The 26,161-nt window shown below is 42.9% G+C and overlaps 1 protein-coding gene across 2 annotated transcripts in view; it reads left to right on the top strand.

Annotated features, from left to right (window-relative positions):
• The first annotated feature begins 7,052 nt into the window (after positions 1-7,052).
• LOC115153909 (calcium/calmodulin-dependent protein kinase kinase 1) overlaps positions 7,053-26,161 on the top strand; it is a 109,115-nt gene continuing 90,006 nt past the window's right edge. For both annotated transcript variants that reach the window (XM_029699574.1, XM_029699573.1), the window contains exons 1-2: positions 7,053-7,108; positions 25,506-25,936. In XM_029699574.1, the coding sequence (XP_029555434.1) occupies positions 25,613-25,936 (324 nt within the window). In that variant the 5' untranslated portion in view covers positions 7,053-7,108; positions 25,506-25,612. The remainder of the gene's footprint in view (positions 7,109-25,505; positions 25,937-26,161) is intronic.

The following is a 26,161-nucleotide window of genomic DNA, read 5'->3' as shown; positions in this document are numbered from 1 at the left end:
TACTGTCTATTATCTATCCTGTTGTCTAGTCACTTTACCCCTACCTACAGTATACTGCTGTTACTGTCTATTATCTATCCTTTACCCCTACCTACAGTATACTGCTGCTACTGTCTATTTTCTATCCTTTACCCCTACCTACAGTATACTGCTGTTACTGTCTATTATCTATCCTTTACCCCTACCTACAGTATACTACTGTTACTGTCTATTATCTATCCTTTACCCCTACCTACAGTATACTGCTGTTACTGTCTATTATCTATCCATTACCCCTACCTACAGTATACTGCTGTTACTGTCTATTATCTATCCTGTTGTCTAGTCACTTTACCCCTACCTACAGTATACTGCTGTTACTGTCTATTATCTATCCTTTACCCCTACCTACAGTATACTGCTGTTACTGTCTATTATCTATCCTTTACCCCTACCTACAGTATACTGCTGTTACTGTCTATTATCTATCCTGTTGTCTAGTCACTTTACCCCTACCTACAGTATACTACTGCTACTGTTTATATCTATCCTGTTGTCTAGTCACTTTACCCCTACCTACAGTATACTGCTGCTACTGTCTATTATCTATCCTTTACCCCTACCTACAGTATACTGCTGTTACTGTCTATTATCTATCCTTTACCCCTACCTACAGTATACTGCTGTTACTGTCTATTATCTATCCTGTTGTCTAGTCACTTTACCCCTACCTACAGTATACTACTGCTACTGTTTATATCTATCCTGTTGTCTAGTCACTTTACCCATACCTACAGTATACTGCTGCTACTGTCTATTATCTATCCTTTACCCCTACCTACAGTATACTGCTGTTACTGTCTATTATCTATCCTGTTGTCTAGTCACTTTACCCCTACCTACAGTATACTGCTGCTACTGTCTATTATCTATCCTGTTGTCTAGTCACTTTACCCCTACCTACAGTATACTGCTGTTACTGTCTATTATCTATCCTTTACCCCTACCTACAGTATACTGCTGCTACTGTCTATTATCTATCCTTTACCCCTACCTACAGTATACTGCTATTACTGTCTATTATCTATCCTTTACCCCTACCTACAGTATACTACTGTTACTGTCTATTATCTATCCTTTACCCCTACCTACAGTATACTGCTGTTACTGTCTATTATCTATCCATTACCCCTACCTACAGTATACTGCTGTTACTGTCTATTATCTATCCTGTTGTCTAGTCACTTTACCCCTACCTACAGTATACTGCTGTTACTGTCTATTATCTATCCTTTACCCCTACCTACAGTATACTGCTGTTACTGTCTATTATCTATCCTTTACCCCTACCTACAGTATACTGCTGTTACTGTCTATTATCTATCCTGTTGTCTAGTCACTTTACCCCTACCTACAGTATACTACTGCTACTGTTTATATCTATCCTGTTGTCTAGTCACTTTACCCCTACCTACAGTATACTGCTGCTACTGTCTATTATCTATCCTTTACCCCTACCTACAGTATACTGCTGTTACTGTCTATTATCTATCCTTTACCCCTACCTACAGTATACTGCTGTTACTGTCTATTATCTATCCTGTTGTCTAGTCACTTTACCCCTACCTACAGTATACTACTGCTACTGTTTATATCTATCCTGTTGTCTAGTCACTTTACCCATACCTACAGTATACTGCTGCTACTGTCTATTATCTATCCTTTACCCCTACCTACAGTATACTGCTGTTACTGTCTATTATCTATCCTGTTGTCTAGTCACTTTACCCCTACCTACAGTATACTGCTGCTACTGTCTATTATCTATCCTGTTGTCTAGTCACTTTACCCCTACCTACAGTATACTGCTGTTACTGTCTATTATCTATCCTTTACCCCTACCTACAGTATACTGCTGCTACTGTCTATTATCTATCCTTTACCCCTACCTACAGTATACTGCTATTACTGTCTATTATCTATCCTTTACCCCTACCTACAGTATACTACTGTTACTGTCTATTATCTATCCTTTACCCCTACCTACAGTATACTGCTGTTACTGTCTATTATCTATCCTTTACCCCTACCTACAGTATACTACTGTTACTGTCTATTATCTATCCTTTACCCCTACCTACAGTATACTACTGTTACTGTCTATTATCTATCCTTTACCCCTACCTACAGTATACTGCTGTTACTGTCTATTATCTATCCATTACCCCTACCTACAGTATACTGCTGTTACTGTCTATTATCTATCCTTTACCCCTACCTACAGTATACTACTGCTACTGTTTATATCTATCCTGTTGTCTAGTCACTTTACCCCTACCTACAGTATACTGCTGTTAGTGTCTATTATCTATCCTTTACCCCTACCTACAGTATACTACTGTTACTGTCTATTATCTATCCTTTACCCCTACCTACAGTATACTACTGTTACTGTCTATTATCTATCCTTTACCCCTACCTACAGTATACTGCTGTTACTGTCTATTATCTATCCATTACCCCTACCTACAGTATACTGCTGTTACTGTCTATTATCTATCCTTTACCCCTACCTACAGTATACTGCTGTTACTGTCTATTATCTATCCTGTTGTCTAGTCACTTTACCCCTACCTACAGTATACTGCTGTTACTGTCTATTATCTATCCTGTTGTCTAGTCACTTTACCCCTACCTACAGTATACTACTGCTACTGTTTATATCTATCCTGTTGTCTAGTCACTTTACCCCTACCTACAGTATACTGCTGCTACTGTCTATTATCTATCCTTTACCCCTACCTACAGTATACTGCTGTTACTGTCTATTATCTATCCTTTACCCCTACCTACAGTATACTGCTGCTACTGTCTATTATCTATCCTGTTGTCTAGTCACTTTACCCCTACCTACAGTATACTGCTGTTACTGTCTATTATCTATCCTGTTGTCTAGTCACTTTACCCCTACCTACAGTATACTACTGCTACTGTTTATATATATCCTGTTGTCTAGTCACTTTACCCCTACCTACAGTATCTTCAGAAAGTATTCACACCCCTTGACTTTTTCCACAGGTGCCACCTAAGTTCCCGAGCTTGGGCTCCCGAGTGGCGCAGCGGCCTAAGGCACTGCATCTACATTTTAAATGGCATGCAAATTACAGGGCGTTTTTGAGATTTGAATAAGACGAGCTTACAAGCTGACTGTTATGTGCTTACCGTTGTTGTTAACCCACCACTGAACCTGCACTGCTGCTGTCTACACATCACTTCCAACTTCAACTGTATATTAGAATATATGTTTCTGAAACACTTCTTCGTTAATGTGGATGCTACCATGATTAAGGATAATCATGAATGTATCGTGAATATGAGAGAGAGAAGGATGCATTTTTGAAAAATTAGTTTATGACCATTGAAAGCTGTATTGTCTTTGCCAAACCAACTTCCTACCTTCCTGCCACATAGACCAATAGAGTGGGCACTGATCATGCTTATGGTGCCCACTCGCTCTCTCTCACTCCTAACATTTGACCTTTAGTCGTTTAAACAGCTTTGGAGAAGAAAAATAATTTGTTGTTCAGGTGTTTAGAACTGGAGAAAGCTTTGGCAGGCTTCCCATGTGCTGCTGTTTGCTTTGTTGGGCATTTAGGCTAAATAGAGGCATCAGCAGTGCTCTGAAGTCAGGCTCTCTGTTGTTCGGGCCAAGATTGTTCTCTCGTGTCTGATATTTAAAAGCATTTCTGGGCTTGACTATGTGCCTGTTGGGCTCAATGCTGGCCCAGACTGTGGAATGCTTAATGGGCTGAGTGTTAGATAAAGACACAGTGTCATGGGGATGGTCATAGCTGTTGTCTGCCTGGAAGATTCATGCAGGATGGAAACACAAAGATACTGGTTGGCTGCATTAAGACTGTGGAAGATACTGGCTGCGTTAGGACTGTGGAAGATGGCTGGCTGCGTTAGGACTGTGGAAGATACTGGCTGGCTGCGTTAGGACTGTGGAAGATACTGGCTGGCTGCGTTAGGACTGTGGAAGATACTGGCTGCGTTAGGACTGTGGAAGCAGCTCCCTTGTCTCCTCTTTTGTCTTTCTGTTAATTGTCTCTGGCTGTAATGTATTAGGTGGAAGGACAATCAAATCAAATTTTATTTGTCACGTGCGCCAAATACAACAGGTGTGGACCTTACAGTGAAATGCTTACTTACAGGCTCTAACCAATAGTGCAAAAAAGGTGTTAGGTGAACAATAGGTAAGTAAAGAAATAAAACAACAGTAAAAAGACAGGCTATATACAGTAGCGAGGCTATAAAAGTAGCGAGGCTACATACAGACACCGGTTAGTCAGGCTGATTGAGGTAGTATGTACATGTAGATATGGTTAAAGTGACTATGCATATATGATAAACAGAGAGTAGCAGTAGCGTAAAAGAGGGGTTGGTGGGTGGTGGGCGGGACACAATGCAGATAGCCCGGTTAGCCAATGTGCGGGAGCACTGGTCGGTCGGCCCAATTGAGGTAGTATGTACATGAATGTATAGTTTAAGTGACTATACATATATGATAAACAGAGAGTAGCAGCAGTGTTAAAAGAGGGGTTGGGGGGGTTGGGGCATGGCACACAATGCAAATAGTCCGGGGAGCCATTTGATTACCTGTTCAGGAGTCTTATGGCTTGGTGGTAGAAACTGTTGAGAAACCTTTTTGTCCTAGACTTGGCACTCCGGTACCGCTTGCCATGCGGTAGTAGAGAGAACAGTCTATGGCTGGGGTCTTTGACAATTTTTAGGGACTTCCTCTGACACCGCCTGGTGTAGAGGTCCTGGATGGCAGGCAGCTTAGCCCCAGTGATGTACTGGGCCGTATGCACTACCCTCTGTAGTGCCTCGCGGTCAGAGGCTGAGCAATTGCCGTACCAGGCAGTGATGCAACCAGTCAGGATGCTCTCGATGGTGCAGCTGTGGAACCATTTTGAGGATCTCAGGACCCATGCCAAATCTTTTTAGTTTCCTGAGGGGGAATAGGCTTTGTCGTGCCCTCTTCACGACTGTCTTGGTGTGTTTGGACCATTCTAGTTTCTTGATGATGTGGACACCAAGGAACTTGAAGCTCTCAACCTGCTCCAATACAGCCCCGTCGATGAGAATGGGGGTGTGCTCGGTCCTCCTTTTCCTGTAGTCCACAATCATCTCAATGTCATGGATCCTGTGTGGTGGGCAGGCAGAATTTCTGTGTGTGTTTGTGTGCGTGTGAATACTAGGGCCAGGGACCTCACGATATGATATTATCATGACACTTAGTAGTGATGTGGAAATAAATTGATATAATCCAAAATATTATCCCGCTATCTAACTGTACCGATTCCCCCCCATCAATTGTGAATACATGCTAAATGTAATACAGTATTTAGGCTACTGAATGTAATACAGTATTTAGGCTACTGAACGTAATACAGTATTTAGGCTACTGAACGTAATGCAGTATTTAGGCTACTGAATGTAATACAGTATTTAGGCTACTGAACGTAGTACAGTATTTAGGCTACTGAACGTAATACAGTATTTAGGCTACTGAACGTAGTACAGTATTTAGGCTACTGAATGTAATGCAGTATTTAGGCTACTGAACGTAGTACAGTATTTAGGCTACTGAATGTAATGCAGTATTTAGGCTACTGAACGTAGTACAGTATTTAGGCTACTGAATGTAATGCAGTATTTAGGCTACTGAACGTAGTACAGTATTTAGGCTACTGAATGTAATGCAGTATTTAGGCTACTGAACGTAGTACAGTATTTAGGCTACTGAATGTAATACAGTATTTAGGCTACTGAATGTAATACAGTATTTAGGCTACTGAATGTAATACAGTATTTAGGCTACTGAATGTAATACAGTATTTAGGCGACTGAATGTAGTACAGTATTTAGGCTACTGAATGTAATGCAGTATTTAGGCTACTGAACGTAATACAGTATTTAGGCTACTGAATGTAATGCAGTATTTAGGCTACTGAACGTAGTACAGTATTTAGGCTACTGAATGTAATGCAGTATTTAGGCTACTGAACGTAATACAGTATTTAGGCTACTGAACGTAATACAGTATTTAGGCTACTGAACGTAATACAGTATTTAGGCTACTGAACGTAATGCAGTATTTAGGCTACTGAACGTAGTACAGTATTTAGGCTACTGAATGTAATGCAGTATTTAGGCTACTGAACGTAGTACAGTATTTAGGCTACTGAATGTAATGCAGTATTTAGGCTACTGAACGTAGTACAGTATTTAGGCTACTGAATGTAATACAGTATTTAGGCTACTGAACGTAATACAGTATTTAGGCTACTGAATGTAATACAGTATTTAGGCTACTGAATGTAATACAGTATTTAGGCGACTGAATGTAGTACAGTATTTAGGCTACTGAATGTAATGCAGTATTTAGGCTACTGAACGTAATACAGTATTTAGGCTACTGAATGTAATGCAGTATTTAGGCTACTGAACGTAGTACAGTATTTAGGCTACTGAATGTAATGCAGTATTTAGGCTACTGAACGTAATACAGTATTTAGGCTACTGAACGTAATACAGTATTTAGGCTACTGAACGTAATACAGTATTTAGGCTACTGAATGTAATGCAGTATTTAGGCTACTGAACGTAGTACAGTATTTAGGCTACTGAATGTAATACAGTATTTAGGCTACTGAACGCAGTACAGTATTTAGGCTACTGAATGTAATACAGTATTTAGGCTACTGAATGTAATACTGTATTTAGGCTACTGAATGTAATACAGTATTTAGGCTACTGAATTAATACAGTATTTAGGCTATTGAATGTAATACAGTATTTAGGCTACTGAACGTAGTACAGTATTTAGGCTACTGAATGTAATACAGTATTTAGGCTACTGAACGTAATACAGTATTTAGGCTACTGAACGTAGTCCTAAATGTGATCAGACGTGATCATTGGGCCTGTCGGACTGGATAAAGGCTTTAGTTTGTGTCTGATTGCCATTTCTCTATTAAGAGTATTTCATAGACCACCTTCTATTTTCCTTTACAGGTTCTTGTGATTTTCAGAGGAAAGACGATCATCCAGGGACATTGAGGTAAGTAAATCAATACTTGCTACCCCTGCCGCATCCTACCGCTGGTTACGGAGAGAGATACAACGCTAGAATCTCTACTGTCTTTGTAATTCCAGGAACTATGTATTGATTCAGATACTGCCCTCACTACTAACCCTACCTACCTACCGTTCCTTAAGCAACATCGATCCAACTACTCAGTGGGCAAAACTATGAAACTATGACATCATTTCAACCAGTTTTGCTCAGTTTGACTGAGCTAGATTGATCCCAGGGGAATACTCCATAGACACAGTGGTTTCTGTCAGTGTGCTCTCTCTCCCGCCTCAGGAGCTTCTAGCTTGTCAATCAGTATCCATCACAGTGTACAGTACTCCAGGGTCCTCATCCACCACTAATATCCATCACTACCTCAATGTACAATACCCCAGGGTTCTCATCCACCACTAATATCCATCACTACCTCAATGTACAGTACTCCAGGGTTCTCATCCACCACTAATATCCATCACTACCTCAATGTACAGTACTCCTGGGTCCTCATCCACCACTAATATCCATCACTACCTCAATGTACAGTACTCCAGGGTCCTCATCCACCACTAATATCCATCACTACCTCAATGTACAGTACTCCAGGGTCCTCATCCAACACTAATATCCATCACTACCTCAATGTACAGTACTCCAGGGTCCTCATCCAACACTAATATCCATCACTACCTCAATGTACAGTACTCCAGGGTCCTCATCCACCACCACACTGCTTTCTGATTTTTTTTTACACAAATACACACAGAACACCAACCGACACTGAACAGCATGTCTCTCTCTCTCTCTCTCGCTCTCTCTCTCTCTCTCTCTCTCTCTCTCTCTCTCTCTCTCTCTCTCTCTCTCTCTCTCTCTCATCATTAAGCACACCTGTCACCATCGTTACACGTACCAGCGCTTCATCGGACTCAATCATGTCACTGATTGCCTCCTTAATATCTGTCACTTCCTCAGTTTCATTCCCGTGTCTGCATTGATGTTGTTTTGTTTCTCTTGTCCAGACGCTGTTCTTGTTTAGTTTCATGTCTATTTATTATTAAATCCTCACCCTGTACTTGCTTCCCCTCTCCCAGCGTCTGTGGTCACGGAACTGTTACTCTCTCTCTCTACAACAAACAAGTCTTCTTCTATTAGAATTTAACAGTAAATATTGCAGTCAAAGGTTTGAAAAAGATAAGACATTTCACGTGTGATATTGTCAGCTATGTACAGTGTTTTAGCAATGTGCAAATAGTTACTAAGTATAGTAGGGGAAGATAAATAAACAGATACATATTGGCAGTATTTACTCTCTCTCTCTCTCACACACTCACTCTCTCACACACACACACACACACACACACACACACACACACACACACACACACACACACACACACACACACACACACACACACAACAGACCAAGGTTAACAGCATACCAAACAAGTCATTGAGTGGGAAAACATTGGCATATTTACTTGGTAGATATTTGTCTCAAGCTTCAGCTGTGAATTTAACACTATGTGGAGTTACATGCTGTTCAGTGTCGGTTGGTGTTCTGTGTGTATTTGTGTAAAAAAAAATCAGAAAGCAGTGTGGTGGTGGATGAGGACCCTGGAGTACTGTACATTGAGGTAGTGATGGATATTAGTGGTGGATGAGGACCCTGGAGTACCGTACATTGAGGTAGTGATGGATATTAGTGTTGGATGACGACCCTGGAGTACTGTACATTGAGGTAGTGATGGATATTAGTGGTGGATGAGGACCCTGGAGTACTGTACATTGAGGTAGTGATGGATATTAGTGTTGGATGAGGACCCTGGAGTACTGTACATTGAGGTAGTGATGGATATTAGTAATGGATGAGGACCCTGGAGTACTGTACATTGAGGTAGTGGTGGATATTAGTGTTGGATGAGGACCCTGGAGTACTGTACATTGAGGTAGTGATGGATATTAGTGGTGGATGAGGACCCAGGAGTACTGTACATTGAGGTAGTGATGGATATTAGTGGTGGATGAGGACCCTGGAGTACTGTACATTGAGGTAGTGATGGATATTAGTGGTGGATGAGGACCCTGGAATACTGTACATTGAGGTAGTGATGGATATTAGTAATGGATGAGGACCCTGGAGTACTGTACATTGAGGTAGTGATGGATATTAGTAATGGATGAGGACCCTGGAGTACTGTACATTGAGGTAGTGATGGATATTAGTGGTGGATGAGGACCCTGGAGTACCGTACATTGAGGTAGTGATGGATATTAGTGTTGGATGAGGACCCTGGAGTACTGTACATTGAGGTAGTGATGGATATTAGTGGTGGATGAGGACCCAGGAGTACTGTACATTGAGGTAGTGATGGATATTAGTAATGGATGAGGACCCTGGAGTACTGTACATTGAGGTAGTGATGGATATTAGTAATGGATGAGGACCCTGGAGTACTGTACATTGAGGTAGTGATGGATATTAGTAATGGATGAGGACCCTGGAGTACTGTACTGCCCTCTCCACAGCAGAGAGTTTTGTCTTAGTGGATTGATATTTGAGACTGATATGATCAATTCAGTCCAAGCCTACATGGTCGTGTACTGTACAGACTTGTGATTCAGATAGGTAGAGGAATGAGGATTTCTATCAACGACTCTGCTGTCATCTGGGAATGAAACCCAGTGAGAAAGCCGCTCAGCGAGAAACTGACTTTTAAACGACTCCATGAAGAACACGTTAATTGATTACTAGTCTTATTGAGGTGTATTCATGGGGCTAACCTCATTTCTTTGAGTCCAACACGCTTTCTCTACCCTTAACTTTATTCTGAACACCTCCAAAACAAAGGTCATGTGGTTTGGTAAGGAGAATGCCCCTCTCCCCACAGGTGTGATTACTACCTCTGAGAGTTTAGAGTTTGAGGTAGTCACCTCATACAAGTACTTGGGAGTCTGGCTAGACGGTGCACTGTCCTTCTCTCAGCACATATCAAAGCTGCAGGCTAAAGTTAAATCTAGACTTGGTTTCCTCTATCGTAAATCGCTCCTCTTTCACCCCAGCTGCCAAACTAACCCTGATTCAGATGACCATCCTACCCATGCTAGATTACGGAGACATACTTTATAGATTGGCAGGTAAGGGTGCTCTCGAGTGGCTAGATGTTCTTTACCATTCGGCCATCAGATTTTCCACCAATGCTCCATATAGGACACATCACTGCACTCTATACTCCTCTGTAAACTGGTCATCTCTGTATACCTTCACAAGACCCACTGGTTGATGCTTATTTATAAAACCCTCTTAGGCCTCACTACCCCAGATCTGAGATATCTACTGCAGCCCTCATCCTCCACCCGTTCTGCCAGTCATATTCTGTTAAAGGTCCCCAAAGCACACACATCCCTGTGTCGCTCCTCTTTTCAGTTCGCTGCAGCTTGTGACTTGAACGAGCTGCAACAAACACTCAAACTGGACAGTTTTATCTCAATCTCTTCATTCAAAGACTCAATCATGGACACTCTTACTGACAGTTGTGGCTGCTTTGTGTGATGTATTGTTGTCTCTACTTTCTTGCCCTTTGTGCTGTTGTCTGTGCCCAATAATGTTTGAACCATGTTTTGTGCTGCTATCATGTTGTGTTGCTACCATGTTGTTGTCATGTTGTGTTGCAACCATGCTGTGTTGTCATGTTGTGTTGCTACCATGCTGTGTTGTCATGTTGTGTTGCTACCATGTTGTTGTCATGTTGTGTTGCTACCATGTTGTTGTCATGTTGTGTTTCTACCATGTTGTTGTCATGTTGTGTTGCTACCATGTTGTTGTCATGTTGTGTTGCTACCATGCTGTGTTGTCATGTGTTACTGCCTTGCTATGGTGTTGTCTTAGGTCTCTCTTTATGTAGTGTAGTGTTGTCTCTCTTGTCGTGGTGTGTGTTTTGTCCTTTATTTTTATATTTATATTTTCCCCCGACATATATATATATATATATTTATTTTTTTATCCCAGCCCCTGTCCCCACAGGAGGCTTTTTGCCTTTTGGTAGGCCGTCATTGTAAATAAGAGTTTGTTCTTAACTGACTTTCCTAGTTAAATATAAAATAAATTAAAAAATCCACTCGGCGCTGTTGTGCTCTGAAATCCTATAGACATTTCCATGTTGGCCTTGACAATCTTTGTTTGCTGCCTGGAACACAACAAACTGATTTAGAAGACCAATGAAGACCAAGCTGGATGTGGGTCTCTACTTGAAGAACATGGAACAATCAGCAGACCTTGTCTGCACTCTCTTCATCTCCTCCTAATATCCACCTAAAGATGGGGACGGATTGAAAGTTTCCATCCATTATATGTATCTATTTATTCATGTATTTATTTTGCTCTGCTCTGTCTCTGCAATATGATATGGAAACAGTAAGCTTGTATTGTATGTATGGCAATGGAGAAGCCAAAATGGGGTACCAAGGAGAAGTGTTGTGGCTCCTGTTGATTCTTAAACCTCGTGAAGGACACACACACACACACACACACACACACACACACACACACACACACACACACACACACACACACACACACACACACACACACACACACAGTGTAGTACAAGCAGCACAAGATATCAGATTTATAGAATTTTCCTTGTAGTCTACATTAAAAGGGCACTTGATTTAATGTAACAGGCTTTCAAAATACAATATCGATATATAATTTCTACTTAAAGGGGCGCAAAAGGCACTCATTTTGTGGAACGACCCAAATACAATATCTAGGTCAAAGGTTCCCAGACCTTTTTGGCCCAGGACCCCATTCTGATATCTGAAAATTCTCTCGACCCACCCATGTGAAAAAAGTATGTAGTTAACAGCCGATGTTTACTTTTAATGTGGGGCTATGACAGTCAATTGAAAAAAATTCAAACATTATTTCTTATTGTCTTCTCAACTCACCATCACATTAATGTGGGGCTATGACAGTCAATTGCAAATTAGTCTGACATAATGTACTGCATCTTATCTCACCGCCACTAATGAGATGGGTGTGACTTGATGCATGTCTCGCCGGAGCTTCTCAAAATCAGGGGGCGTGGTCGACAGTGCCCACCTCATCTCTTCTGTTACATCCAACCTGGATCGAAATTTGGTTTTGGTGCCTTCAAGACAACTGGGAACTCTGGAAAATACGAGGTCAAATTATGATGTCAGTGATCTTCAGGTCAGAAAGTCGGAGCTCTAGAAGGAGTTACCGAGTTGGATGACCGTTCAAAATGTGTTTTTTTTCCCAGTCAGAACATGTTTTTTTTTCCAGAGTTCCCAGTTGTCTTGAACGCACTGAAGTCGGGAAGTTGGAGAGTTCCCAGTTGTCTTGAACTCACTGAAGTCGGAAGTTGGAGAGTTCCCAGTTGTCTTGAACGCACTGAAGTCGGAAGTTGGAGAGTTCCCAGTTGTCTTGAACGCACTGAAGTCGGAAGTTGGAGAGTTCCCAGTTGTCTTGAACGCACTGAAGTCGGAAGTTGGAGAGTTCCCAGTTGTCTTGAACACACTGAAGTCGGGAAGTTGGAGAGTTCCCAGTTGTCTTGAACGCACTGAAGTCGGGAAGTTGGAGAGTTCCCAGTTGTCTTGAACGCACTGAAGTCGGGAAGTTGGAGAGTTCCCAGTTGTCTTGAACGCACTGAAGTCGGGAAGTTGGAGAGTTCCCAGTTGTCTTGAACACACTGAAGTCGGGAAGTTGGAGAGTTCCCAGTTGTCTTGAACGCACTGAAGTCGGAAGTTGGAGAGTTCCCAGTTGTCTTGAACACACTGAAGTCGGAAGTTGGAGAGTTCCCAGTTGTCTTGAACACACTGAAGTCGGGAAGTTGGAGAGTTCCCAGTTGTCTTGAACACACTGAAGTCGGAAGTTGGAGAGTTCCCAGTTGTCTTGAACGCACTGAAGTCGGAAGTTGGAGAGTTCCCAGTTGTCTTGAACGCACTGAAGTCGGAAGTTGGAGAGTTCCCAGTTGTCTTCAAATCAAATCAAATCAAATCAAATTTATTTATATAGCCCTTCGTACATCAGCTGAAATCTCAAAGTGCTGTACAGAAACCCAGCCTAAAACCCCAAACAGCAAGCAATGCATGTGAAAGAAGCACGGTGGCTGGGAAAAACTCCCTAGGAAAAACTCCTGAGAAAGGCCAAAAACCTAGGAAGAAACCTAGAGAGGAACCAGGCTATGAGGGGTGGCCAGTCCTCTTCTGGCTGTGCCGGGTGGATATTATAACAGAACATGGTCAAGATGTTAAAATGTTCGTAAATGACCAGCATGGTCAAATAATAATAATCATAGTAATTGTCGAGGGTGCAACAAGCACGTCCGGTGAAACAGGTCAGGGTTTCGTAGCCGCAGGCAGAACAGTTGAAACTGCAGCAGCAGCATGGCCAGGTGGACTGGGGACAGCAAGGAGTCATCATGCCAGGTAGTCCCGAGGCATGGTCCTAGGGCTCAGGTCCTCCGAGAGAAAGAAAGAAAGAGAGAAGAGAGAATTAGAGAGAGCATATTTACATTCACACAGGACACCGGATAAGACAAGAGAATACTCCAGATGTAACAGACTGACCCTAGCCCCCCGACACATAAACTACTGCAGCATAAATACTGGAGGCTGAGACAGGAGGGATCAGAAGACACTGTGGCCCCATCCGATGATACCCCCGGACAGGGCCAAACAGGCAGGATATAACCCCACCCACTTTGCCAAAGCACAGCCCCCACAACACTAGAGGGATATCTACAACCACCAACTTACCGTCCGAAGACAAGGCCGAGTATAGCCCACAAAGATGTCCGCCACGGCACAACCCAAGGGGGGGGCGCCAACCCAGACAGGAAGACCACGTCAGTGGCTCAACCTACTCAAGTGACGCACCCCTCCCATGGACGGCATGGAAGAACACCAGTAAGTCAGTGACTCAGCCCCTGTAAAAGGGTTAGAGGCAGAGAATCCCAGTGGGAAGAGGGGAACCGACAAGGCAGAGACAGCAAGGGCGGTTCGTTGCTCCAGCCTTTCCGTTCACCTTCACACTCCTGGGCCAGACTATACTTAATCATAGGACCTACTGAAGAGATAAGTTTTCAGTAAAGACTTAAAGGTTGAGACTGAGTCTGCGTCTCTCACATGGGTAGGCAGACCATTCCATAAAAATGGAGCTCTATAGGAGAAAGCCCTACCTCCAGCCGTTTGCTTAGAAATTCTAGGGACAATTAGGAGGCCTGCGTCTTGTGACCGTAGCGTACGTGTAGGTATGTACGGCAGGACCAAATCGGAAAGATAGGTAGGAGCAAGCCCATGTAATGCTTTGTAGGTTAGCAGTAAAACCTTGAAATCAGCCCTTGCCTTAACAGGAAGCCAGTGTAGGGAGGCTAGCACTGGAGTAATATGATCAAATTTTTTGGTTCTAGTCAGGATTCTAGCAGCCGTATTTAGCACTAACTGAAGTTTGTTTAGTGCTTTATCCGGGTAGCCGGAAAGTAGAGCATTGCAGTAGTCGAGCCTAGAAGTAACAAAAGCATGGATTAATTTTTCTGCGTCATTTTTGGACAGAAAGTTTCTGATTTTTGCAATGTTACGTAGATGGAAAAAAGCTGTCCTTGAAGCAGTCTTGATATGTTCTTCAAAAGAGAGATCAGGGTCCAGAGTAACGCCGAGGTCCTTCACAGTTTTATTTGAGACGACTGTACAACCATCCAGATTAATTGTCAGATTCAACAGAAGATCTCTTTGTGTCTTGGGACCTAGGACAAGCATCTCTGTTTTGTCCGAGTTTAAAAGTAGAAAATTTGCAGCCATCCACTTCCTTATGTCTGAAACACAGGCTTCTAGCGAGGGCAATTTTGGGGCTTCACCATGTTTCATTGAAATGTACAGCTGTGTATCGTCCGCATAGCAGTGAAATTTAACATTATGTTTTCGAATGACATCCCCAAGAGGTAAAATATATAGTGAAAACAATAGTGGTCCTAGAACGGAACCTTGAGGAACACCGAAATTTACAATTGATTTGTCAGAGGACGAACCATTCACAGAGACAAACTGATATCTTTCCGACAGATAAGATCTAAACCAGGCCAGAACTTGTCCATGTAGACCAATTTGGGTTTCCAATCTCTCCAAAAGAATGTGGTGATCGATGGTATCAAAAGCGGCACTAAGATCTAGGAGCATGAGGACAGATGCAGAGCCTCGGTCTGACGTCATTAAAAGGTCATTTACCACCTTCACAAGTGCAGTCTCAGTGCTATGATGGGGTCTAAAACCAGACTGAAGCGTTTCGTATACATTGTTTGTCTTCAGGAAGGCAGTGAGTTGCTGCGCAACAACTTTTTCTAAAATTTTTGAGAGGAATGGAAGATTCGATATAGGCCGATAGTTTTTTATAATTTCTGGGTCAAGATTCGGCTTTTTCAAGAGAGGCTTTATTACTGCCACTTTTAGTGAGCTTGGTACACATCCGGTGGATAGAGAGCCGTTTATTATGTTCAACATAGGAGGGCCAAGCACAGGAAGCAGCTCTTTCAGTAGTTTAGTTGGAATAGGGTCCAGTATGCAGCTTGAGGGTTTGGAGGCCATGATTATTTTCATCATTATGTCAAGAGATATAGTACTAAAACACTTTAGTATCTCCCTTGATCCTAGGTCCTGGCAGAGTTGTGCAGACTCAGGACAATGGAGCCCTGGAGGAATACCCAGATTTAAAGAGGAGTCCGTAATTTGCTTTCTAATGATCATGATCTTTTCCTCAAAGAAGTTCATAAATTTATTACTGCTGAAGTGAAAGCCATCCTCCATTTGCGAATGCTGCTTTTTAGTTAGCTTTGCGACAGTGTCAAAAAGAAATTTCGGATTGTTCTTATTTTCCTCAATTAAGTTAGAAAAATAGGATGATCGTGCAGCAGTGAGGGCTCTTCGATACTGCACGGTACTGTCTTTCCAAGCTAGTCGGAAGACTTCCAGTTTAGTGTGGCGCCATTTCCGTTCCAATTTTCTGGAAGCTTGCTTCAGAGCTCGTGTATTTTCTGTATACCAGGGAGCTAGTTTCTTATGACAGATGTTTTTAATTTTTAGGGGTGCAACTGCATCTAGGGTATTGCGCAAGGTTAAATTGAGTTCCTCGGTTAGGTGGTTAACTGATTCTTGCCCTCTGACGTCCTTGGGTAGGCAGAGGGAGTCTGGAAGGGCATCAAGGAATCTTTGGGTTGTCTGAGAATTTATAGCACGACTTTTAATCTTCCTTGGTTGGGGTCTGAGCAGATTATTTGTTGCAATTGTAAACGCAATAAAATGGTGGTCCGATAATCCAGGATTATGAGGAAAAACATTAAGATCCACAACATTTATTCCATGGGACAAAACTAGGTCCAGAGTATGACTGTGGCAGTGAGTAGGTCCAGAGACATGTTGGACAAAACCCACTGAGTCGATGATGGCTCCGAAAGCCTTTTGGAGTGGGTCTGTGGACTTTTCCATGTGAATGTTAAAGTCACCAAAAATTAGAATATTATCTGCTATGACTACAAGATCCGATAGGAATTCAGGGAACTCAGTAAGGAACACTGCATATGGCCCAGGAGGCCTGTAAACAGTAGCTATAAAAAGTGATTGAGTAGGCTGCATAGATTTCATGACTAGAAGCTCAAAAGACGAAAACGTCATTGTTTTTTTTTTGTAAATTGAAATTTGCTATCGTAAATGTTAGCAACACCTCCGCCTTTGCCGGATGCACGGGGGGTATGGTCACTAGTGTAACCAGGGGGTGAGGCCTCATTTAACACAGTAAATTCATCAGGCTTAAGCCATGTTTCAGTCAGGCCAATCACATCAAGATTATGATCAGTGATTAGTTCATTGACTATAACTGCCTTGGAAGTGAGGGATCTAACATTAAGTAACCCAATTTTGAGATGTGAAGTATCACAATCTCTTTCAATAATGGCAGTCTTGAACACACTGAAGTCGGAAGTTGGAGAGTTCCCAGTTGTCTTGAACGTGATATTAATGCTCAGAGGGAGATGGCAGTGTATTCCCTTTGAGTTAGGAACCAAAACTCCTATGTAGTGAACCGTGAACCGTATTCGGTCAAATGACAGCTCGATCAGCTGTTCGATTTCACTTACCGGTATGTCAACTGAGCCAGGATCACAGTCAAACAGATTGAGAAGTAGGTCCCAAGGTGCTCTTCCAAGTGTTGGAGGTGAGCAGTCATCACTCGTGTGGGACGCTTACTGATGCTGTTTTCTGTTAGAAACATGCATTGTTCGCTTTTGAAAGAATCTCTCTCCAATAGGAATTATTTCCTCTGATTCCACTGATTCCGTCACTCATCTGTAGAATGTTTTAGTATTTTCCCCCGACATGTATAGCGAACAAAAGTCAATGCATGGGCATCTCGGCCTTCACAGCTAACGTCCATTTGGAGAGCGTAAACTGGAGAGTTTTTGACTCGTTCAGTAATGTTCCTCTTGATTGCTAGCAATACCATAAATTATTTGTTTAACTGTGTTATCTGACAAAGTTATGTGAGTTTCTGTGTCTCTGCCTCCCCACATATTGTTTTCACCATATTAATTGCAGCCTATAAAACCAGTCTCTGCAATAGGGTGTCGTTTCATTCTTTATTTAACCAGGCAAGTCAGTTAAGAACAAATTCTTATTTTACAATGACGGTCTACCCCAGCCAAACCCTCCCTTAACCCAGATGACGCTGGGCCAATTGTGCATCTCCTTATGGGACTCCCGATCACGGCCGGTTGTGATACAGCCCGGGATTGAACCAGGATCTGTAGTGACGCCTCTAGCACTGAGATGCAGTGCCTTAGACCGCTGCGGGCCTAGTCATTCACCATGGGAATGATTCATTAGTGTGTGGTTTCATAGCGTAGAGGTCCTAGTCATTCACCATGGGAATGATTCATTAGTGTGTGGTTTCATAGCGTAGAGGTCCTGGTCATTCACCATGGGAATTATTCATTAGTGTGTGGTTTCATAGTGGTCCTAATCATTCACCATGGGAATGATTCAAGGCTGCCTTTTTCTATGATCTAAATGCACTCTCTGGTTGAATTTTAGATTTGAATATGTGAACATACATACATACATACATACATACATACATACATACATACATACATACATACATACATTTTTTTCTTCAGGTTAACGACAATACAATAATTTTGAGATACTGTTGGTCATGTAGTGTACGTGGACACCTGCTCGTCGAACATCTCATTCTAAAATCATGAGCATTAATATGGAGTTGGTCCCCCCTTTGCTGCTATAACAGCCTCCCCTCTTCTGGGAAGGGTTTCCACTAGATGTTGGAACGTTGCTGCAGGGACTTGCTTCCAATCAGCCACAAGAGCATTAGTGAGGTTGGGCACTGATGTTGGGCGATTAGGCCTGGCTCGCAGTCAGCGTTCCAATTCATCCCAAACGTGTTAGATGGGGTTGAGGTCAGGGCTCTGTGCAGGCCAGTCAAGTTCTTCCACATTAATCTCAACAAACCATTTCTGTATGGACCTCGCTTGCTGCATTGGGGCATTGTCAAGCTGAAACAGGAAAGGGCCTTCCCCAAACTGTTGCCACAAACTTGGAAGCACAAAATCGTCTAGAATGTCGTTGTATGCTGTAGCGTTAAGATTTCCCTTCACTGGAACTTAGGGGCCCGAACCATGAAAATCATCCCCAGACATTATTCCTCCTCCACCAAACTGTACAGTTGGCACTATGCATTGAGGCAGGTAGCATTCTCCTGGCATCCACCAAACCCAGATTTGTCCGTCGGACTGCCAGATGGTGAAGCGTGATTCATCACTCTAGAGAACGTGTTTCTACTGCTACAGAGTCCTATGGCGTCGAGCTTTACACCACTCCAGCCGACACTTGCCATTGGCATGGTGATCTTAGGCTTGTGTGCGGCTGCTCGGCCATGGAAACCCATTTCATGAAGTTCCTGACAAAAAGTTCTTATGCTGACGTTGCTTCCAGAGAGAGTTTGGAACTCGGTAGTGAGTGTTGCACCCGAGGACAGAAGATATTTACACGCTACGCTCGGTCCCGTTCTGTGAGCTTGTGTGGTCCTACCACTTTGCGGCTGAGCCATTGTTGCTCCTAGACGTTTCCACTTCACAATAACAGCACTTACAGTTGACCGGGGAAGCTCTAGCAGGGCAGAAATCTGACAAACTGACTTGTTAGAAAGGTGGCATCCTATGACGGTGCCACGTTGAACGTCACTGAGCTCTTCAGTAAGGCCATTCTAGTGCCAATGTTTGTCTATGGAGATTGCATGGCTGTGTGCTCGATATTATACACCTGTCAGCAACGTGTGTTGCTGAAAAATCTTAATCCACTCATTTGAATTGGTGTCCACATACTTTTGTTCGCTCGCCCTCCTATTCCTTGAGGAATTCTCCACAGTAAGACTATTTTAGTTGTTGTCACATTTGTGTTCTTTCCTGCCTGCCCTCTCTGTGCTATATTATAATATATATTATAATAAATATATATATATATATTTGTATAAATGTTTTTCTTCAGGATTTTGGAAATTCTCCCGTGACCCCATTTTCATATCAGGCGACCCCTCTAGGGGGCCCAACCTCTAGTTTGGGAACAGCTTGACCTAGGTTGAAGATAACAAAGGATAAGACAACGTAATAATCTTTCGCTCCGGCGGACCAGCGCCGGAGCGAAAGACTGGAAGTGAATATTAGCAATACATAAAGTTCGCCATCAATGTAGAAAATAATCACAATCGTAGTAAAGTTCAGCTTAACTACTCAGCAACAACATAGCATAACTGTTTTACTATCGTTCTATTCATTTAAAAATGTTTTTCTGACTAATCTAAAGCCACTTTGTTACATGATTTCCTGACCTCTGGTCACGTTTTCACTGCTAATCCTGTAGAATCAGCCACCGCGCAGGTCCAATTAATGTGTTTATTTTCTATAACGCCTCTATAACGCTTCTATAACGCTTCTATAACGCTTCCATGTGGAAATATTAGGTTGTTTTAATTATCAGCCTAATACCAGGAAGTGACTTCTCCATGTTTTTCAATGTGGTCAAGAGTCAATGGTACTTCTCTTTCTCTCCATTCCTCAACCTGTAACGGCTGTCAAATGGAGTAGTCCAAGGCACGGCGTGGTTAGTGCTCATCATGTATTTATTTGATCTGAACACTGAAACAAAGAAACAAAAAACGACAGCCAAACAGTTCTGTCAGGTAAGTAATACAAAACAGAAATTAACCACCCACAAAACCCAAAGGAAAACAGGCCACCTAAGTATGGCTCCCAATCAGCGACAACAAAGTACAGCTGTCCCTGATTGAGAGCCCTACCAGGCCAAAACAAAGAAATACAAAACATAGAAAAAAGGACATAGAATGCCCACCCTAGTCACAACTACTCCACTCTGCCTCTACGCTTCAACCAATGAAAAGGCTTTCAAAGTGTAATTACTGTTTCGACAGCAGTGTTTGTTATGAAGTAGAAAGACAGTCATCCGACCAAGGAACACTGAAAGCTATACGCTGTAAGTTTTTAGTGAATTCGTGAGTGCGTCAAGGCCCTTCACATTAATGGTTGTCAGGGGCAACGAGCAGCCAGCCCTCCAGAACTTGGATTGCCCTGTGAGTGAACTGATATGGGGGAGTCGACACGTACACCCCCCCCCCCACACACACACACACACACACACACACACACACACACACACACACACACACACACGTACACCCACACACACACACACACACAGTAACACACACACACACAGTAACACACACACACACAGTAACACACACACACACGAACACACACGAACACACACACACACACACACGAACACACACACAGTAACACACACACACACAGCCAAGCGTGTTGTGAGTTGGGGTGAGGCAGAGACATGATAGAATCAAGCATTTGTTGTTTCTGTGAAACAACTCCAGTTGACATGGAGCCCAGACTGCCCTGGTGAAATAAAATGCTGCATGAATCCACTTGACCCCAGGTAAAAGTCCCAGTTCAATCCACTTGACCCCAGGTAAAAGTCCCAGTTCAATCCACTTGACCCCAGTTAAAAGTCCCAGTTCAATCCACTTGACCCCAGTTAAAAGTCCCAGTTCAATCCACTTGACCCCAGTTAAAAGTCCCAGTTCAATCCACTTGACCCCAGGTAAAAGTCCCAGTTCAATCCACTTGACCCCAGTTAAAAGTCCCAGTTATGTAGAATACCAGTCACTGACTAAAGGAGAGGGTTCTCAGAAATAGCAGAAGATGACAATGTGTTAATGTGTGTGTGTGTGTGTTACGGTGTGTGTGTGTGTTACGGTGTGTGTGTGTGTTACGGTGTGTATGTGTGTGTTACGGTGTGTGTGTGTGTGTTACGATGTGTGTGTTACGGTGTGTGTGTGTGTGTTACGGTGTGGTGTGTGTGTGTGTTACAGTGTGTATGTGTGTGTGTGTTACTGTGTGTGTGTGTGTGTGTGTGTGTGTGTGTGTGTGTGTGATACAGTGTGTGTGTGTTACGGTGTGTATGTGTGTGTGTGTTATGGTGTGTGTATGTGTGTGTGTGATACAGTGTGTGTGTGTTACGGTGTGTGTGTTACGGTGTGTGTGTGTGTGTGTTACGGTGTGTGTTACTGTGTGTGTTACTGTGTGTGTGTGTTACTGTGTGTGTTACTGTGTGTGTGTGTGTGTGTGTGTGTGTGTGTGTGTGTGTGTGTGTGTGTGTGTGTGTGTGTGTGTGTGTGTGTGTGTGTGTGTTACTGTGTGTGTGTGTGTTACTGTGTGTGTGTGTGTTACTGTGTGTGTTACTGTGTGTGTGTGTGTGTTACTGTGTGTGTGTGTGTGTGTGTGTGTGTGTGTGTGTGTGTGTGTGTGTGTGTGTGTGTGTGTGTGTGTGTGTGTTTGTATAGTTCCTTCAGAAAGTGTTCACAACCCTTCGTTTTTTACACTTTTTATGTTACAGGGTGGGATTAAAACGGATGTAACTTTCCTTTTTATGTTACAGGGTGGGATTAAAACGGATGTAACTTTCCTTTTTATGTTACAGGGTGGGAATAAAACGGATGTAACTTTCCTTTTTATGTTACAGGGTGGGATTAAAACGGATGTAACTTTCCTTTTTATGTTACAGGGTGGGATTAAAACGGATGTAACTTTCCTTTTTATGTTACAGGGTGGGATTAAAACGGATGTAACTTTCCTTTTTATGTTACAGGGTGGGATTAAAACGGATGTAACTTTCCTTTTTATGTTACAGGGTGGGATTAAAACGGATGTAACTTTCCTTTTTATGTTACAGGGTGGGATTAAAACGGATGTAACTTTCCTTTTTATGTTACAGGGTGGGAATAAAACGGATGTAACTTTCCTTTTTATGTTACAGGGTGGGATTAAAACGGATGTAACTTTCCTTTTTATGTTACAGGGTGGGATTAAAACGGATGTAACTTTCCTTGTTTGTCAACGACCCACACACAACACTAATGTCAAAGTGGAAGAATAATTCTACAATTTAAAAAAAAATATTATGAAAAATAGATAAATATTAAACCCCCTGAATACAGCTGTAAGTCTTTCTGGGTAAGTCTCTAAGAGCTTTCCACACCTGGATTGTTCAACATTTGCCCATTATTCTTTTCAACGTTCTTCAAGCTCTGTCAAGTTGGTTGGTGATCATTGCTATACAGCCATTTTCAAGACTTGCCATAGATTTTCATGTATTTTCAAGCTGATTTAAGTCAAAACTGTAACTAGGCCACTCAGGAACATTTAATATCATCTTGGTACATATGCAACTTTAGTGTATATTTGACCTTGTGTTTTAGGTTATTGTCCTGCTGAAAGGTGAATTTGTCTCCCAGTGTCTGTTGGAAAGCAGACTGAATCAGGTTTTCCTCTAGGATTTTGCCTGTTCTTAGCTCCATTCAGTTTCTGATGACAGGAATACTCATAACATGATGCAGCCACCACCATGCATGAAAATATGATGAGTGGTGAGTGGGTCCAGGGGCAGACAGGTCCAGGGGCAGGCAGAAGGTCATACACAGGATGAGGCATGTAGCTGGGTCCAGGGACAGGCAGAAGGTCATACACAGCAGGAGGGAGGTAGCTGGGTCCAGGGGCAGGCAGAAGGTCATACACAGGATGAGGCAGGTAGCTGGGTCCAGGGGCAGGCAGAAGGTCATACACAGGGGGTCCAAACAGGCAACAGTACAGGCAGGGAACAGGCTAGTAACGTTGTCCGGGAGATCAGGCAATAGGTTGATAACAGGAAATCCGAGTACAGGCAGGGAATAGGCAAAAGGCTCATTAGTGAAGCAGGACAAACTATCATACACGGGAGGATTAAATTATGGGAAAACCAGAGCTCCGAATAGAATTGTGTCACAAAACAAACAATACCTCACAGTGATGGGGTGCAAAGAACTGAACTAAACAGTGTGTGATAATGACATACAGGTGTGTGAACAGGTGATCAGAATTCAGGTGAATGGGATCTGGAGAGTGAGCTGCGTTCAGGGGATCTGTGTTTGAGAGTGTGAGTTGGAAGCAGACGTTACAAACAGGTGTAGATCTTACCGTGAAATGCTTACTGACAAGCCCTTAACCAACCATGCAGTTATTAGAAAATAGAGTTAAGAAAATATTTACTAAATCAACTAAAGTTAAAAAAAAATAAAAAATAAGAAAAAAAATGTGTGTGTTACTGTGTGTGTGTGTGTGTGTGTGTGTGTGTTACTGTGTGTGTGTGTGTTACTGTGTGTGTGTGTTACTGTGTGTGTGTTACTGTGTGTGTGTGTTACTGTGTGTGTGTGTTACTGTGTGTGTGTGTGTTTGTGTGTGTGTGTGTGTTACTGTGTGTGTGTGTTACTGTGTGTGTGTGTGTGTGTGTGTTACTGTGTGTGTGTGTTACTGTGTGTGTGTGTGTGTGTTACTGTGTGTGTGTGTTACTGTGTGTGTGTGTGTTTGTGTGTGTGTGTGTGTGTTACTGTGTGTGTGTGTGTGTGTGTGTTACTGTGTGTGTGTGTTACTGTGTGTGTGTGTTACTGTGTGTGTGTGTTACTGTGTGTGTGTGTGTGTGTGTGTTACTGTGTGTGTGTGTGTGTGTGTACTGTGTGTGTGTGTTACTGTGTGTGTGTGTTACTGTGTGTGTGTGTGTGTGTGTGTGTTACTGTGTGTGTGTGTGTGTGTTTGTGTGTGTGTGTGTGTTACTGTGTGTTATTTACTTCCTGATTAAGATAGATGGTGATAGGTTCTTTGAGACATGTTTCCTGTGTTCTGTTCCTCCCTCCTTCCTCCTGTCCTTTGTCTTGGGGTAGATCTGATCCTCTTGTCTGTGGTCTTTTCTGCAGAGACAATAATTCCTCAACCAGCTGGCTGCTCCACCTCCCTCTGATACCAGCTCACTATGACAAGCTGTTTCCCTCATTTACATTTGGGATAAAAGGGGAGAGCTTACAATGAACAAATCTCTGCTGTGATTGTCACATAGGTTCAAACACACAGAGACACACACACACACACACACACACACACACACACACCCGGTGTAATTGCATGAGACAGTGGATCTTGTTCATCAGATCTGTGTTAAGACAGGCATGTAAACACACACACAGACACTCAGAGAGAGAGCTGGAGACAGATAGAGAGAGACAGAGACAAATGGAGAGAGAGTCAGACAGATAGAGAGAGAGAGAGAGAGAGAGAGAGGCAAATGGACAGATGGAGAGAGAGACAGACAAATGGAGAGAGTCAGAGACAGATGGAGAGAGAGAGGCAGATGGAGAGAGAGAGAGGCAGATGGAGAGAGGGAGAGAGAGAAGGAGAGAGAGTGAAGCAGATTGAGAGAGGGAGAGAGAGAGAGGCAGATGGAGAGAGAGGCAGATGGAGAGAGAGAGGCAGATGGATTTTTACCATCATTATTTAACCTCTTGAGATGGGAAACAGATTTTTATTAAGTTAAACATGTGCTCTTTATGACAGAATGTTACAATTAGCTAAAATCAAAAGTTTTTTGGGACCACGTTACACTTCTCAAAGGGCACCGACTTGGTGGAATGACAATGTGTACATGCTCTTGGGTGGATTAGATTGGTCTGGTTGTTATCTGTAACCTGTCAATCATAGAACATGATACAATATCAATGTCCATATCATTCATGTCATATGATATCATAATGTGTTTGATCTGTATTTGTATTGAGCTGCCCTCTTGGCCAGGTCTCCATTGGTCTCCTGACCTCAATGGGATAAATACAGGTTAAATGAAGGTTAAATAAAAAAGGTTAAATAACAAAAATATGATCCCTCTCTCTACTCTCTGTTGGCTGCAGCTCCAGTGAGGCTCCAGTGCGAGTCCCTCCCCCCGCCCGGCTGGCCCAGACCCCACCTCCCTTCTGCCCTTTTTACTCCGGCGTTCCCCCCATACCTTATTCCAGTGATGGCTATGAGTACCGACCCGGGCTGCAGAAGGGACGACTCTGACCCCGACTCAATGACCCCTGACCCCAGTAACCTCACCGCCATGATGGCCTCGGTCACCATGAAGACCACCGAGACAGACGTCTCACCGGCCAACGGCGTGAGGAACGGGGCTCAGCAGGGCGGAGCTAAAAGGGGCCCTCCTTCGCGGGCACACCTCTCAGGGAGGAAGCTGTCGCTACAGGAACGAGGGACGTACCCATCAGGGGGGTCTCACGTCTCCCCCCGTGTAGCACGCAGACCCACCGTGGAGTCCAAGCAGGTCTCTATCTCAGATGCAGAGGTGAGTGAACGGACTCTGCGCCCTAAACAGGGAAAGGGATAGGAATTTAATGCAATTCAGTTCAATGCAATAAACATGATTATTGCTCCTATGTTTTGAGTTGAATTGAGAGGACTAAGTCAGATTTATAAATGGGGTTTGGAGGCATAGTTCAGCGGTAGAACGTCTGACTGAATACCAAGAGGTTTTCAGGTTTAAATAAAAGATGAATAGAATTAAACATAA

The sequence above is a fragment of the Salmo trutta genome, chromosome 19, assembly GCF_901001165.1.
Source record: "Salmo trutta chromosome 19, fSalTru1.1, whole genome shotgun sequence".
In the NCBI taxonomy this organism is placed as follows: Eukaryota; Metazoa; Chordata; class Actinopteri; order Salmoniformes; family Salmonidae; genus Salmo; species Salmo trutta.
Note: the sequence above shows the minus strand (reverse complement) of the source record. Positions and strands in the feature narration are given on the sequence as shown.